Source organism: Pseudonaja textilis, chromosome 6, assembly GCF_049901715.1.
Source record: "Pseudonaja textilis isolate UNSWEBS1 chromosome 6, rPseTex1.2, whole genome shotgun sequence".
Classification (NCBI taxonomy): domain Eukaryota; kingdom Metazoa; phylum Chordata; class Lepidosauria; order Squamata; family Elapidae; genus Pseudonaja; species Pseudonaja textilis.
Genome location: NC_141995.1, coordinates 49,920,266 through 49,934,185, shown reverse-complemented (window position 1 = coordinate 49,934,185; position 13,920 = coordinate 49,920,266). Strand labels below are relative to the sequence as shown.

General features: G+C 42.1%; 2 protein-coding genes across 2 annotated transcripts in view; one reads left to right on the top strand and one right to left on the bottom strand.

Annotated features, from left to right (window-relative positions):
- The window catches only part of PGCKA1 (PDCD10 and GCKIII kinases associated 1), a 48,186-nt gene extending 38,267 nt beyond the window's left edge, over positions 1-9,919 (top strand). Inside the window, 4 exon segments of the mRNA XM_026699863.2 lie at positions 3,346-3,394; positions 6,456-6,510; positions 7,879-8,603; positions 8,606-9,919. Coding sequence (XP_026555648.2) covers positions 6,479-6,510; positions 7,879-8,603; positions 8,606-8,811 — 963 coding nt within the window. The 5' untranslated portion in view covers positions 3,346-3,394; positions 6,456-6,478 and the 3' untranslated portion in view covers positions 8,812-9,919.
- LOC113435791 (toll-like receptor 6) overlaps positions 1-13,920 on the bottom strand; it is a 458,202-nt gene that overhangs the window by 107,382 nt on the left and 336,900 nt on the right. The gene's annotated exons all lie outside the window — the stretch shown is intronic.

Below are 13,920 nucleotides of genomic sequence, written 5' to 3'. Positions count from 1 at the left end.
ACAGATATAGATATAGATGATATAGATAATCGACATAATAATTCAGAGGGTAAATCGTAGAGTCTAAGCAGAGAGGTTGGATATGGATACATAAACATTAGCTAATACAGGGAGTAAATCACAGAGTTTAAGCATAGAGACTTGGTAGGATAGATAGATAGATAGATAGATAGATAGATAGATAGATAGATAGATAGATAGATAGATAGATAGATAGATAGATAGATAAAAGCGAAATATCACTCACGCATCATCATAAAATCTCCAGAACTGTAAAGCTCACAAACTTGAAATTTGGCACTTATGTTCCTCTTGGCTTCTAGGTGCTCACTAAGAAAGGATTTTTGAAGTAACCATCAGAGCATTAGCATTTTGGATATTATTATTAACACACTCTGAAGTTAAGGAGTTCTACTCCCCCATCCCCACCTGAAAAGAAATATGTTCTAAATGCAAAACACAAGCAGAAGAGAGGAGTTTCCGTTTCAGTTTTAGTTTCACAGCAGCAACCATCTACAGAACAGTTGAGCTAAGCCACGCCCAGGCTCCTTGCTGTCTCCTTGCTCACACAGCAAATACTGTTTCGGTTTCCAAACAGCCCTCAACTCTCTCACACACTGACAGGACGCTAACCAGATGAATCCCGATGGAGCTAGTAAGCAGAGGCAGATTTTTTTTTTCCCCTTATTTTCCTCCCCAAAAACTAAGCCCGACCACATAAGTTTTGTAGCTAAGCATGGGTATCGAGCTAGTAGATAGACATAGATGATATAGATATAATAAAACAGAAGGTAAATTATAGAGTCTAAGGCTCTAAGCAGAGAGGTTGATTATGGACATATAAATATTAGATAATATAGAGTGTAAATCGCAGAGTCTAAGCATAGAGACTTCATAGTTTATAATATAGATATATATACATATAGATATAAATGATATAGATATAATAAAATAGAGAGTAAATCATAGTCTAAACAGAGAGTTGATATAGCTTATAGATATATAGTTAGATGCAGATACAGATATACAGATTATATAGGCATAGGTAAAGGTATAGGTATAGATATAGATATAATTCAGAGGGTAAATCATAGAGTCTTAAGCAGACAGGTTGGATGTGGACATATAAATATTAGGTAACACAGAGAGTAAAGCACAGAGTCTAACCATAGAGACTTGGTACAGATTATAGATATAGATAGAAATGGGCCAAATTCACTTAACCAACATTTCACTTAGCAACAACACAAATGTTGGGCGCATATGTGGTCCTAACTCCAGCTCTACCTTTATTAATCTATCAAGCCTTACTCGATCCTTTTGTGTACTTTCCTGTTCCAAATCGTATTTCCAAAACAAGATGGGGAAAATATATATATATATATGGGACAAGTTTTTTTCCTCTGCAACTCCACTTCCCGTTTGACCAGTTCTGGAGGGGAATTGACAAAGGCCTTCACAGGATTGAAGGTGGCAAGAGAGGAAAAACATGTTGACAAAATGAATCAAAGCAGCCCGGGGAGTTGTGGTGTGTGTGTCCACGGTTGCAGGCTAGAGGTGAAACTACAATTCTTCTGACATCAGCCCACCTAAAAAAAGAAAACTAGTTGGACAGGTAAGCAGCCCCAGAGTAGATTTGCCATCCAACTGGCTCAGTACTGCCTTTTCCAGTCGTCTCTGTGGGGAGTACAGGTTTCCCACCAAGGTAAACAGTCACCCGAGTCAGGATAAACTACATGCCATACATTACATCTGGAAGCAGCATAGCTTAAGACAGATTGCTAGCAAGGAAGAGCTTTTGAACTCTGCGGTGTTTGGGAAATTCATTTGGATTTTTTTTTTTTTCTGTCATGCACAAATATCTAACCGAGGTCCTTTAGATCCGGGGTCACCAACCTTTTGGACCTCAGGGACCACCAAATTTTAAATCCCGTAGACCAGAGACCCTGGGAAAATCCCTCCAAAAGTCTGCAGGAAAATTCCTCACTCCGTTTTCCTACCGATCGATCATTCTTTATTTGGGATCACAGGATACTGTCTTCAGCTCCGTTCTCAGGGGGGGAGAGAGAGAGAGAGACAGACTTTTGGCTTCATGCAAGAAAACCAGCAGAAGCAACAGAAGTCTTTCTTTCTTTCTTTCTCTTCCCCCAAACTCCGCCAGAAATGAGTCTTTGTGAGACTTGTCTTGCCAGCTCAGCCTCTTGGAGCAGGAGGCCTTGCAGGGTCCCAAAGACTCATTTCTGGCGGAGAGAAAGAAAGACTTTTGCTGCTTTCCTTCCTTTCCTGAAGGGATTCACTTAGCGGTGGGGGCCAGAAACGTTGTAAAATGGGCCAAAATTCACTTAGTATGTGTTTCACTTAGCAACGGACATGTTGCGCACAATTGTGGTTGTACGTCGACCTTTTTTTTACATTATTTTTGACCTGATTGACCAAAGCTAATGGACATTACGAACATAAATATCTGGAGAGCACCAGATTGTCTCACCTCTAAGAGCAGGTTTCAGATAAGATCAGTGGGTCAAAAGTGAACTTCAGGCAAAGCTATTGAAGGAAGCAACTCTAGAAATATGCTGGCTGAAAATAGTTAACATACTTCCTAGGTCCCGTGAATGTTGTAGTTCTTCTGGGTTTATCAGGAAATCTCAAAAGAATATTGTCCTCCAAGAATTCCTTGAACAGTAAATGCTGGGGGTGTAGACTATTTGTTCTGTCTTTCTCAAAGGAAAATCCTAGTCTTCAGTATGTACAGATTATACAGAGTTGGAAGGGACCTTATAGGTCATCAAGTCCAACCCCCTACCCAAGCAGAAGGCCCTTCACCATTTCTGACAGATGGCAGTCCAGTCTCTTCTGGAAAGCTTCCAATGATGAAACTCCCACAACTTCTGAAGGCAACTTCTGTTCCATGGGTTGATTGTTCTCACTGTCAGAAAGTTTCTCCTTATTTCCAGGTTGAATCTCTCCTTGTTCAGTTTCCATCCATTGTTCCTTGTCTGGTCTTCGGGTGCCTTGGAAAATAGCTTGACCCCCCCCTCCTCTCTGTGACAGCCCCTCAAATACTGGAAGACCATTATCATGTCTCCCCTGATTCTTCTCTTCCCTAGACTAGCTAGGTCCAATTCCTGCAACCGTTCATCGTATGTTTTAGCCTCCAGTCCCCTCATCATCCTGGTTGCTCTTCTCTGCACTTTTTCTAGAGCCTCAACATCTTTTTTATAGTGTGGGGACCAAAACTGGATGCAGTACTCTAAGTGTGGTCTTACTAAGGCTTTATAGAGTGGTATTAGTACCTCCCCTGATCTCGATTTGTCTCCTAACCAGCTTTCATAACCATCATTTCAGATGCCCGTGAGGTTAAAATCATGGTCCTGGAACTCCCTGTGATTTGTTGGTAAGTAGGCTAATGGAAAATATTTATTTTCATGTCTCCATCTGTCTCAAGAACCTCTTGTAACCAGGGGTGGGATTCAAATTTTGTAACAACCAGTTCTGTGGATGTGGCAAGATGGGTGTGGCTAGGTGGGCCTGGCCATGGGACTGGGTGGGCATGGCTTCTTTTTTGCAGCACACACACACACACCTATTTTGTGGCCACCTGCACCTCAGGGGAGCCTCCTGGAGGGCACCTTTTTTGCTCCCAGGAAGGCAAAAAATGGAGGGGGGCAGGGGGAGTTGTACCCCCCGCTCCATTTTTTGCCTTCCTGAAGCCTCCTGGGTGAAGCAGTAAGTCAGCGAGGGGAATCCCAGCACAGCTGATCATAGGAACAGCTGATCGTCAGGAGCGGGGGGAAAGAAATACCTTAAGGAGTGACTGGCGGGGAAGAACGCAGTCAGCAATGTCGGGCATGCGTGCGATGTTGCACATGCGCGATAAGGACTGACTGGGAGGGGAGGGGCAGGTGGAAAGGGGAGGGGACAGCCAGGGGCATGATTTGCTGGTTCTCCGAACTGCACAGAATCATAACAACCAGTTCTATAGAACCAGTCCAAACCAGTAGAATCCCATCCTTGCTTGTAACTTATAAGATATAAACAATATGCCAAAATGTTCTTTTTTCCATCCCTTATAAAGGCACGTAGCCTTTGACTTAATGACCACGATTGAGCCCAATATTTTTGTTGTTAGGTGAGATATTTGTTGGGGTGACTTTTCCCCTGTTTTCTCGCCGCTGTTGTTTGACACCCCCTCCCTTTCTTTGTGGCAGCCCCTCCAATATTGGAGCACTGTTATCCTGGAATGGAAAGTAGAATAGAAAACAGAATAGAACAATCATCATCTTGCAACAACTCCATAATCCCTTGCAGGGTTAGAGCCTGGGCAACTGAATGGAGCTAGCAGAGTGTTTAAGGGCCGGATGCCCTTCCTGTTACCAATGCAGAGCTTTGTTCAGCAGATATATTCTCATTGTGCCCAGAGAGAGAAACCTCTGCCTATACTTAGGGCTAGGGCTAGGGCTAGGCCACCAAACCACTCAGAAAATGGAATGGAATAGGAATAGGAGTAGAATGAATAGAATGGAATGGAATGGAATAGAATAGAATAGAATAGAATAGAATAGAATAGAATAGAATAGAATAGAATAGAATAGAATAGAATAGAATAGAATAGAATAGAATAGGGAAGGAACCATGGAGGTCTTCTAGTCCATCCCCCGGCTCAAGCAGGAGATCTTATACCATCTCAGACAAGTGACTGTCCAGTCTCTTCTTAAAAACCTCCAGTGATGGAGCGCCCACAACTTCTGAAGGCAAAGCTCTTCCACTGGTTATTTGTCCTCACCGTTAGCAAGTTTCTCCTTAATTCCAGGTTGCTTCTCTCTTTGATCAGTTTCCAACCATTGTTTCTGATCCTACCCTCTGGTGTTTTGGAGAATAGCTTGACCCCCTCCTCTTTATGGCAGCCCCTCCAATACTGAAATCCTGCTATCCTGTCCCCGCCAGTCCTTCTTTTCTCTAGACTAGCCAAACCCAAATCCTGCAGCCATTCTTCATATGTTTTAGTGTCCAGGCCTTTGATCATCTTAGTTGCTCTTCTCTGTACTTTTTCCAAAGTCCCAACATCTTTTTCCGTAGCATGATAACCAAAATTGGTTGCAATATTCCAGGTGTGGTTTTACCGGGGCTTTATAAAGCGGCACTAATACCTCACGTGATCTTGATTCTGTGCCTCTGTTTATACAACCCAGGATGGCATTAGGGGTTTTTGGTGGTGGCGGCTGCTGCACACGGCTGGCTCCTAATCAAGTGAGAAATCAAGCTCGAAAGTCAACTTCTGGTAAAGGAGAATATTTGTAGCTCAGGGTTGACATGAGTCCTTGGTGCTCTCTGAGCTCGGTTGTTTTCGTACAGATGTTTCCTTAGCCAAACTAGTGAAGATTAACGCTGATGATGTTACCTAGTTTGGTAATGAAACTTTTGTAAGAAAACAGCCAAGCACAGAGAGCATCAAGAATCCCACAGTCCTCCTCTTCCTCCTCCTCCTTCTCTTCCCCAACCCCACTCCCTCAGATGATGTTTTACGAATTTTCTTTTCACTGTTCCTAAGTGAATCGTGACAGTTGTTCAAGTAGTAACGTGGCCATTAAGTGAATCTGACCTTTGCTTGTCAGAAGGTCTCAAAAGGGGAGCCCATGATCCCCGGGGGATGCCTACAACCATCATAAATATTGAGTCAGTTGCCAATTGGTTGAATTGGTTGGGTAGATCTTTTCAATTTCTCTGCTGTAGCATAACTTCTCAATGTTTGCAGTCTCGGGAGTCTAAATTTGGTTCTCTGCTCCTGTTTCACTTCTCAGCAGAGCTTTCCAGGTCATTCCAACTCTATTTGGAGGGAAACAAGCCACTGGTTAATATTTAACAAAGGAAATGCTTTCTGTTTTTAATACTGTCCTGTTTGGTTGAGGAAGAAAATGCCTTTGCTGTTTTTCTACTGGTTTAACCTTGTGATGTCTTAGGTAGGAAAGAATGAGAGAATGAGTATGAGAGAGAGAGAGAAAAGGAAAGGAGGGAGGCAAGGAATGAAAAGAAGAAAGAAGAAAGGAAGGAGGGAGGGAGGAAGGAAGGAAGAAGGAGGGAGGGAGGGAGGGAGGGAGGAAGGAAGGGCAGAGGGTGAGAGTGGAAAGGAGAGAGAGAGAAAAGAAGGAACAAACAAAGGAAGGAAGATAAGGGAAAGAGAAAGAAAGAGAGAGGAAGGGAAGGAGGGAGGGAGGGAGGCATAATAGGAAGGGAGGGAAGGAGAGGATAGGAGGGAGGGAGGGGAGTGCACGCAACATGCTGATTGAGTCAAATGTCATCACCCTTAGTGTTTCCCATGTTTAAACATGATTGGAAACTCATTTTATCCAACGCACACTTTCAAAAATAAAGTGGAGAGTCCCACCTCTTGCTATTTTGCATAGAATTCCCTGCTTCTGATGTCTCTTTCCCTCCCCCCACCCTCTTTCTCTTTACAGATACTGACGAAAGAAGAATCCAGATGGGGTGCAAATGCTGTAAAATGATTAAAAGGTAGGTTAGCCTCCATATCATTTCTGGCAGGGCTAAAATCAAAGAAGGTTAATTGAGATGGCTGGCTAGCACAGTAATTTTTTCACTTCTAAATTTTGCAAGCTGACCCGATAGATGGATGGATGGATGGATGGATGGATGGATGGATGGATGGATGGACGGATGGACAGACAGACAGACATATAGAAGATATAGATAGATATAAAGCTAGAGATAGATATAAAGATAGATAGACAGACAGACAGACACAGACAGTCAAATGATAGATATAAGAGATAGATATGATAGATGATTGATAGATAGATAGATAGATAGATAGATAGATAGATAGATAGATAGACAAATGATAGATATAAGATAGATATGATGGATGGATGGATGGATAGATAGATAGATAGATAGATAGATAGATAGATAGATGATAGATATAAGATAGATATGATGGATAGATAGATAGATAGATAGATAGATAGATAGATAGATAGATAGATAGATAGATAGATATAGATAGATAGATAATAGACAAACAAATGATAGATATAAGAGATAGACATGATAGATGATGATGATGATGATGATGAAGATAGAGAGATAGATAGATAGATAGATGATAGATAGATAGATAGATAGATAGATAGATAGATGATAGATAGATAGATAGATAGATAGATAGATAGATAGATAGACAGACAGACAGACAAATAGTTGATAATCAGATAGATAGATAGATAGATAGATAGATAGATAGATAGATAGATAGATAGATAGATAATAGACAGACAAATGATAGATATAAGAGACATGATAGATGATGATGATGATGATGATAGATAGATAGATAGATAGATAGATAGATAGATAGACAGACAAATGATAGATATAAGATAGATATGATAGATAGATAGATAGATAGATAGATAGATAGATAGATAGATAGATAGATTGATTAGATAGATAGAAGGATGGATGGATGGATGGATGGATGGATGGATGGATGGATGGATGGATAGATAGAGATAGATAGATAGATAGATAGATAGATAGATAGATAGATAGATAGATAGATAGATACTGAGGATAGATAGATATTTGTTAATTAGTTTTTCCCACAACGGACACTATTAAACAGTCAACTAGAAGTGAAAGCACATTGAAGTAAGGGGGATTCTTTTAGTTGCGTTGCCAAACATCAAGACAATGGTCAGTTAACTTTAATTCCATTTCAATGTAGTTGCACCATGCTTTTCTACCACACAAAGGTAAACGATGTTCCAAATTCAGGTGAGAAACTCTGGCGAAATGAGCAGGTTTCTCCGTGACAAGGGGAGAGAAATGGAATAACTGGGTATTCTTCATTTTTTTCCCAAGCTACATCCTCCATCCCCAAGAAGTGCAGACGGCTGCCTATGTCAATGAGATAAACCTCTACAAACCAGACGAGGAAGAAAGAGGAAAATTCCATTGCAAGCAGAACAGGGACATTCTGGGCCATAGAAACGAAGTCCACGTTGCAGAGATGCAGGTTGCAGCAAACCAATGCAGGTTCCACCACTCCAAAGATGCTCTTTGGAGTAACAGAATCCCTGCTCTTCCAGACAAAGGACTTGGGAACTCCGTAGTAAAATGTAGCGTGAATGGGATCCATTCCTCTAAGGATCTCAGCGCCCCTCATCATAAAACCCAACCGAAAGAGGTTAACCTGCACAGCTCTTCTGGTCAGCAGCCTGAACCTCCAGCCAAAAGAGACTTCCAGCCAAAAACAGGTGATAAACTCGAGATTTTTGATCCTGAAAATTACCCCAAGCAGACTTTGGAAACGTCGAATGCTCTTTGCAAGGAGGAGGGTTTTCAGACGACCGCCGAACCCATTTTTGCCCTACCAGAGATGCGAGACAAAGACGTTTGGTTGGATAATCCATCTTTTCTCCCCGAGGACAACCATGCTGAGAAATTGAGGACTGTTGGGAAGGAGAACCTCCCAAACCACCTGGTGCAAATCAACCAAAGCACGGAAAACACGACCGTCATCCATAACTGGAACCCGCTGTGCAGGGAGTCGGATGAAGGGGACGGCGTCTGGCGGACAAGCCCTTTGACCTCTCTTTTGAGGACCAAATAGCCACCGAGATTCTCTCAGGGAGGAAAAAGAGAGAGCCTGCTTGGGAAGCTACATCTGATGGCCTCACCAAGGTTAACGGAGAACTGGAAGAAGACGCGGACGTTGCAGAGGCCCTGGCAGCCCTGGAGGCTGCTACGGCTGGTGAAATTTTTGAAGAGGAAGAGGAGGAGGAAGACTATTAAGATGGCTGTTGGGGTAGTGATGATACGTACATATCTCTTTAACAGGAAGGGGTTGCTTCACTTGAGAAAGCCATTTGGAGGTCTGGGCTCAGGATGTTCATAGCTAGTCAAAGGTGTGATGATCTGGGGCATGACGCAAAGGCAACTCAGCCAGAGAATAAGTATGGGTATTATAAGTATTATTAGCTCCAACTTTGCCCCCAATGTTCCAGTTAGCTTCCAGGCTGGAGAAAAACTCTCCCAGGAACCTGCAACAGCCTTTGGCTGCAGATATTCCAATCCAAACATTATAAACAGAAAACTTTAAATTATAAATCCAACCAGGGCAAAATAAAGTAATAAATCCAGCAGGCCAAGATAAGGAGTTCCAGAAGTGAAGTAACACGGCAGGAAATCAAACCAGTTGGGAGAATGCCAGGAACAGCAGCTAACACTAGATAAACTCAACATTTGTCCCCGACAAATGCAGCTCCCATCTGCCTCTCCTTTAAACTCCCTCCCCAGGTGTGCCTTGTGAAGGGGATCGGGGCCCTTTCCTTCCTCATAAGCCACACAACCCACTTTGCTCTCTTCTCTGTTATTCCCCGCGTGCCCTAGGATGAAGAGGGGATGAGTGTGGGTCTTTCTCTGAACCTCCTCTCTCTTGTTCTACCTCTCCCCTGCTCTGCCCAGCCTGACTTTGCCCTTCCCCAGTTTCCTCCACAGCCAATGGAGCTACTCTCCCACTTCCGGGTCGGCTGTTTGTCTTCCCCCTCTGATTCAGACTCCAACAGGGGCCTGACAAAAGGAATCTACGCATAGACCAAGTCAGATATATAATGACAGTAGATGTAATTGGTGATGTCATGAACATCACCCATCTAATGTTCATGGACCAACCTTCTACCCTAGAAGACCTTGGCCAAGCCTTCTTTCTTTGACCATGGTAGGAGAACATATCCTTCTGTAAGGAATGGTTCTCAAGACCTACATTTTGATGGCTTGCAGGATGCGTCCATTGTCCAGAAGGGGCAGAGAGAAGACTCTTGATGGAAACTTAATAAAAAATGAACAGGGATTTCCTGGAGGGAGAGGGGTTGTTTTTAATAAACAAATTCTGTGTAGCCGATTGTAGAGTTTATGCGATAGTTTTTCTTTCTTTTTGTGTGTCCTGTTTCAAAGTGGTGGGAAAGTAAGCTGGTGATTGTAAGCCATTACTGATATTTGGTGCTCAACCCTCTTTGGGGCAATCCTTCTTTCTTTTTTGGAGGAAAGCAGAAGGCCACAAAAGCATCAAGTCAGGAACTCAAAAACACTAGACCGGTAATTCAAAAGTAATCTTATGCCCTTTAGGAGACATATGTTGAAACACTGAAGCTGCAAGGGCTTGTCTATGGTCTCCAAACTCTTATCTTCAGTAGGGGAGTCAAACTTTCTTTTCAATCCTTTCTTTTCTTTTCCTTCTTCTCCTTCCCTTCTTTCCCTTCCCTTTGTTTTCTTTTCCTTCTTTTCCTTCTCTTCCCCTTCCCCCTTCCAATTCCCTTCCCTTCCTTTCCTTTTTCCTTTCCTTTTTCCTTCCCTTCCCTTCTCTTTGTTTTCTTCCCTTCTCTTCTTTCCCTTCCCTTTGTTTTCCTGTTTTCCTTCCCCTTTCCTTTCCCCTTCCCCTTCTTCCCCATTCCCTTTTTTCCTTTCCTTCTCTTTCCCCTTCCCTTTCCATTCTTTCCTTTCCTTCGCTTCCCTTTCCCCTTCCCTTTCTCTCTTCCCTATCTTTTCCTCTCCTTTCCTTCTCTTCCCTTTCCTTTCCCCTCCCTTCCCTTTCTTTTCCTTTTTTTTCCAAAATAAATTAAAGATACTTAACATTTGGTGTTGAAATTTCTGCAAGGAAATGATTTCCTTTCTGGAAGGAAATGATAAAGCCAAGGTATATAAAAAAAGACTTTGGGATAATTTGCATGAAATGATATCAGGAGATTTGCATTTTTTAAAAAGATAAGAAATAGTCTGGAAACTGTAGGAAGTCTTTGTTCAGGTAAGTTACAACAGGTTTTTGTTTTGTTTTGTTTTGTTAAAAAAAAAACTACCTTTTCAGAAAACTGAAATTTTCTCTTGCAAAATTGGCAGAAAAAAAAGCAAGAAATGTAGTGGCCCCTTATCCGATTAACAAATTAAAAGGGCTGAAGTTTTAATTGGCTGACCCAGCTCTCCTACCACGTCTACACACTTTGACACTAAAAGTGGACGTTACTGACCTTCCTTATCTTCATCTCAAAGCTAAAGAAAGACCCACACCTGGAGGTTAAAACAAGTTTTTCAACTGAAAACTCTCCTCTTTTTCTCACACGAGTAAAACAAAAACCCAGATAGGTCTTCAATTAGAACCCTGGGACTGTACCACTTTACCCCCCCCCCAATAGCACACACACACACCCCTGCTCAAAGTGCCTGAGAAATCAACCAGTTTCAACCAGCAGAGGTGCCAACTGGGAGCTCTTTCTTCCATTTCAAGCGAGGCCAAAAATGCATCTCGTTTTCACAAAACGGAAGTATATCACGAACAAAACTGAGCGCCAAATTCCTGTGGCTTAAGCGAGACCTCGGTTAAGTGACTTTTGCCCAGGGATGGGCTTCAAAAATTTTAGCCACGGATTCTCTGCCTAGTTGCTGGGTGGGTGTGGCCATGGTGGGCGTGGCCTACTCGGCCTCCTGCACCATCCCCGGGCTCCGGAGGTTTTCCTCGAGTCTCCGAGAGGGTGAAAACTATCTCCCCAGGCTCCGGAAGCTCTCTGGAAGCCAGATGCTAAGTCCTTTGGGGCCAATTCTAGCTAGTTTTCATTCAAACGCTTCTAGTCTCTTCAAGTGGTTTTCTGTCCAGAGACCAACTCTCCACTCTGTAGAGCAGGATAGAAAAGATGTAACATCTGAACATGCTTGATTTTCAATCTTAGGCTTATGTCGTGACTGCAGAAGACCTTTTTTTATTTTGAATAATGCTGTTCAAGCTTTTTCTATCCTCGTTTTTTTTTCTTTGGTGGTCATGTGCCAGCTTTCATGTAAATCAGAACCGAGGTATGTTGTTTAAGGAATGTTTAATGAACTTAAAAAGCAAAGTTGGAACCAGTTTCTGCTCTTGTTTTTTCTTCATTATAACAGTGCCACCTGCAGGATTAAAGATATGCAGGTGGCTGTAATGAGAATTAAAATGCAGTCGAAGCCAAGAATTTAGGATCATTTCCAAAAATATGGCAGTAAGCAATTATATGTTAAAACACTATTTTCTTTTTCTTTTAACAGTTTATATATTTTCACACTTACATACATAAGTGCTTAGTGAACAGAGTAGCATCCATATCAATTTATTTTTATCCAATAATATTTTTCCCACTCCTAATTTCTATCTCTACTGTCCAACCATTTAGAAAACAAGTCCCATGTTCGAAAATACTCTGCAACTGGATAATATTAATCATTCTTGACCAGAATAGCAATTGTGTATGGTGGCTAATGGAGTCTTTATATATATATATATATGTATGTATGTATGTACGTACACACACACACACACACACACACATATACATACATACATATACATACATACATACATAAATACATACATACATACATATTTGGCCTAGCTGGGATTTTCACTCTGTATCTTTGAGTTTTTTAGCAAAGAGGAGGAAGGAAGGAAGGAAGGAAGGAAGGAAGGAAGGAAGGGAGGGAGGGAGGAAGGGAGGAAGGAGAAAGGGGAGGGAGGAAGATGAAGGAATGGGTGGGAAGGAAGGGAGGGAGGGAGGAAGGATTTGTATATATGTATGGATATAGATAGGGACGTGGTGGCTCAGTGGCTAAGATGCTGAGCTTGTCAATCAGAAAGGTTGGCAGTTCGAATCCCTAGTGCCACGTAATGGAGTGAGCTCCTGTTACTTGTCCCACCTTCTGCCAACCGAGCAGTTCGAAAGAATGGAAAAATGCAAGTAGAAAAATAGGGACCACCTTTGGTGGGAAGGTAACAGTGTTGTGCGTGCCTTCGAAGGCATTTAGTCCTGCCGGCCACATGACCACAGAGACGTCTTTGGATAGCGCTGGCTCTTCGGCTTTGTAACGGAGATGAGCACCGCCCCCTAGAGCCAGAAATGACTAGCACATGTGTGCAAGAGGAACTTTTATCTTTACCTTATGGATATAGATAAGCTAACCCACTGGATATAAAAATGACAGTGCCTTATTTTTCTGTATCCATGGAACTATGCCAATACTGGATGGATTTCAATCCTTGCTGATTTCAAAACCAGTTCTGCTGGCTCTCGTATTTTGTCCTTTGAGAAAAATTATCAAGTGTTTTGCTTATTTACGGTCATTGTAGTGTTTTCCCCCAGTGAATGACTTGCTTCATAATATTATCTATTGTGGGGTCCTTGTTGCTCTCTGAGCTTGATAGTTTTCTTACAGTCATTTCATTACCCAACTGGGTAACATCATCAGTTTGTAGGAGTGACGTTTGCTCTCATATTAAGGAACTAGCTCGATACCCATACTTCACTACGAAACTATGTGGTTGGGCTTAGTTTTGGGGGAGGAAAATAAGGGGGAAAAAATTCTGCCTCTGCCTACCAGCATCCATTGGTATTCCTCTGGCTAACATCCTGTCAGTGTGTGAGAGTTGAGGACTGTTTAGAAAGTGAAACAGTATTTGCTGTGTGAGCAAGGAGCCTGGGCATGGCTTAGCCCAACAGTTCTGTACTAAAGCTGCTTGGTGCTGTGAAACTAAAACTGAAACTCAACTCCTCTCTGCATGTGTTTTGCATTTGGAACAGATTTCAGGTTGGGAGGGGGAGTAGAACTCTTTAGCATCAGAGCGTGTTAATAACAATAATATAGGAAATACTCTAAATGCTCTGATGGTCATTTCGAAAAATCCTTTCTTAGTGAGCACCTAGAAGCCAAGAGGATCATAGGTGGCCAAATTTCAAGTTAGTAGGCTTTACAGTTCTGGAGATTTTGTGATGATGCCTGAGTGGCATTTCGCTTTTATATAGATAGATATACACAATTTAATGTACTAGTATTTATATACCAATGTATAAACAGATAGCAAATCCCACTCTCTTCTAGCACTGATAATGTTAC